We start from the raw sequence: 2,855 nt of genomic DNA, 5'->3' as shown, positions 1-2,855 counted from the left end.
GTCTGTGTGTGGTAGCTGGTGTCGTGGTTAGGGGTAAGTGAGATGGTTTTAAGGGAACTAAGCTGAGGGCCCAGGGATTTCTATGCAGAGCCCTCAGAATTTTGTATCGCCCACCAGGAACCTGACTGGTTCTTCCCAACTCCCTTCCCTCCCGCAGCCCCAGATCTCAGTGGACAAGTTGGGGTCAGAATGCTAAAGCTTCAGCCCAAGCTGACCCTGAACCACCATCCCTGGATCCTTCCAGATCCAAAGCACACGATACACAACTTGCCAAATGGATTCTGCCACTTTATTCAGATAAGAGGTCACAAGCCACAGGACTTTAAAGTGCGTGAAATTCACTGGCAATAAAGCCGAACATATACCAGCCTCCCTTGCCCCCAGTCCCCACCACCTCACTCCATTCATCATTACATGTCTGGTGGGAGGGACTGAGACCCGTCATTAAAGGTGAGGGACAGCATGGAAAAAGGATGAGAATGCTGCAACAGGAGTATTAGTGGTCTGAAACTGGGGAAAGAGGGCATGGACCAGAGAGTCTGCATTGAGGGGAGGGTGGGCCAGTCTAGCCTCTCAAAGACTGGATACAATTCTTTTCTACCTGTTCCTCATGGTCAGCCCCTGGCACTTCAGACAGACCTAATTTCTCCTTCATCCATCTCTGGTTTTCCTCTATAATTTATAAGTAATTAAGAGTACACAGTCCAGCCAGAGGGTATCCCCAATATACAACGAATACAAACCACAGCATATGTAGATTTCAGAATCATGACAGGGGCTGGCCCAGTCAGGTGAGAAGAGGCTCCGTCAGGCACTGGCTGGGCGTGTGCTCTGTGCTGAGTACATGTGCCCATGAGTGTGGTGAGAGAGAGAGAGAGAGAGAGAGGAGACAGGGAGGGAGGGAGGGAGGAAGGGAGGGAGAGAGAGAGAGAGAGAGAGAGTGCGCGCGTGCGTGCATGTCCCACAAAAATCCCTGGGTTCCCTAGGCAAAGGGGACTCCAGTAAGTTTCATGGGACAGCCAGTGGGGTTGGAGGAAGGGAGTGGTCAGCATCAACTGGGAAAGAGAGGCTCTGATTCCCCACAGAGAAGGGAGAAGCCTGCTCCCTCTATTAATACTCCCTAGGCCAGTCTGTACCTGCCCACATCCTTTTTACCCAACACAATGTACCTTATTTCCTGCCAGATCAGCACATCAGCCATAGACATAGGGCTGCTCTTAGAGCTGGCCCCATTCTCATTCAATTCTTCTGTGTCAAGGTATCTCTTCCTGCCTCCACCAGGAGATGGGACAGAGCTGGAGGAAGCTTCCACCCCTCTCCTTCCCACTTTCTCAGGAATGGGATTTGGACAAGGACCCCTCAGACCTCAGCTCAAACTCCACCTCAATCTACAGACCTTCTAAAAGGAATAAAGTGCTTTCCTCTGCATGAATCCCAGAGAGAATGGCACCATGGACTGGCACAGGCAGTCATCTTGACACTTCGAATACCCTCTGCCAATCTGCAGTACACACATGATGCCATCCTAAATACGTGCAATTTGGGAGCCCCTCACCCACCTCCAAACACATACTGTCAACTCATCCTTCCCAACAGCAGGTGCTACAGACAGGAAAGTAAATCACAACAACCTCCTCCCTCTCTAGTCCAGGCCCACACCCATCTACCTGAAAGAGATAAGTAACAGTGGCCTGGCCTCAAAGGGGAATAAAAGGCCTGAAAACAACTACAGATGCAGGGAACCAGAGCACTCACACCCAGCCCGGCAACCCCCCACCCCCTTCAGCAGCAGCATAATGCCTGCCTGCAGTCGTTAAACTTTGGAAGGAGCTAACAGGGCACTGGCATTTGTTCCTGGGTATCTGAAAATGATTCCATCTCGAATATACAGAGGTTTCTCAAAGCCTGCTGGGCCCCAAGCTGAGCAGTTTTACCTACTGTCATCAGGCTAGTACTTGCTCTCTGTCCATGGAAGAATGGCACTTGGCTTTCCTTCTCCCAGCATTGAATAGCTAGCTATACTTAGAACCCACTCTTTCAGTTTGAACCCTGCCGGGAGGGAAGAAGTAGTAAGGTGACCCATCTCCCCTCTGAATTCAGTCTGTGCTGCCTGCCAGGCTCACCTGTAACCTAGAACACTCGTAAGCTCTAGGTACTAAACTTTACTTAGCCTGTCCTCTCCAGGTCGTGGGACCACAGAGATATGCTGTGTCCAATAACATAAGGACCCTGTATTTGGAAAGTTAGAATTACAGGCTAATGCTTGTTAGGAAATGCCCAAGTTGATTCCTGAGGCCCACAGCCTGGGTGACAAGACCTAAAGAATAATGTCATCCAACCCCAGCCTGTACTCTCTTCCTCTGAGACTTGATATGCAGTCTCTGACTTCTGCAATGCTCTCTCCTAGGAGCCCAAGCCCTAGCTGCCTCTGTCTCCCCTCTCACTGAGACAGTTTTATCCCCACTGGACACAGCTGAGGCCTCACTACAGAGGGAGTGGGTGGGGTTTCTTGGTGTGGGAGACACATAGTGCAGGAAACTCGAGCAGCAGTGGTATGTGCATGAAAGCAAAGACAGTGCCGCTACCACAAGCGCTGGTGTGGGGCCAAGGAGGGCTAAAGGACATCAGTCTCTCTCTCGATCCCCACGTACTTGAGGGCATCAGCTTGGCTGTACCTGTCCCGGAGCAGGAGGAAGAACCAGGTTACTAACAAGCCTTTTGTGATTGAAAAGATGGAGTCTCCTCCCATTTCACTTCCCTTCCCACTTCCTACTAGTGGTTTATAATGCTCCCCGTTCTGCAGCAAGGCACCAGAGATCAGAACAAAGAAAACGCCTTGACCACCGTGAGATCTT

At 50.8% G+C, this 2,855-nt stretch overlaps 1 protein-coding gene across 2 annotated transcripts in view; it reads right to left on the bottom strand.

The window, feature by feature from the left end:
- Positions 1-267: 267 nt before the first annotated feature.
- Positions 268-2,855, bottom strand: part of EZH1 (enhancer of zeste 1 polycomb repressive complex 2 subunit) — a 30,587-nt gene continuing 27,999 nt past the window's right edge. For both annotated transcript variants that reach the window (XM_023523905.1, XM_023523904.1), the window contains one exon: positions 268-2,675. In XM_023523905.1, coding sequence (XP_023379673.1) covers positions 2,615-2,675 — 61 coding nt within the window. In that variant the 3' untranslated portion in view covers positions 268-2,614. The remainder of the gene's footprint in view (positions 2,676-2,855) is intronic.

This window comes from Pteropus vampyrus, unplaced genomic scaffold, assembly GCF_000151845.1.
Source record: "Pteropus vampyrus isolate Shadow unplaced genomic scaffold, Pvam_2.0 Scaffold432, whole genome shotgun sequence".
Taxonomy (NCBI): Eukaryota; Metazoa; Chordata; class Mammalia; order Chiroptera; family Pteropodidae; genus Pteropus; species Pteropus vampyrus.
The sequence above is the reverse complement of the archived record's forward strand: the minus strand, read 5'-3'. Positions and strand labels throughout refer to the sequence as shown.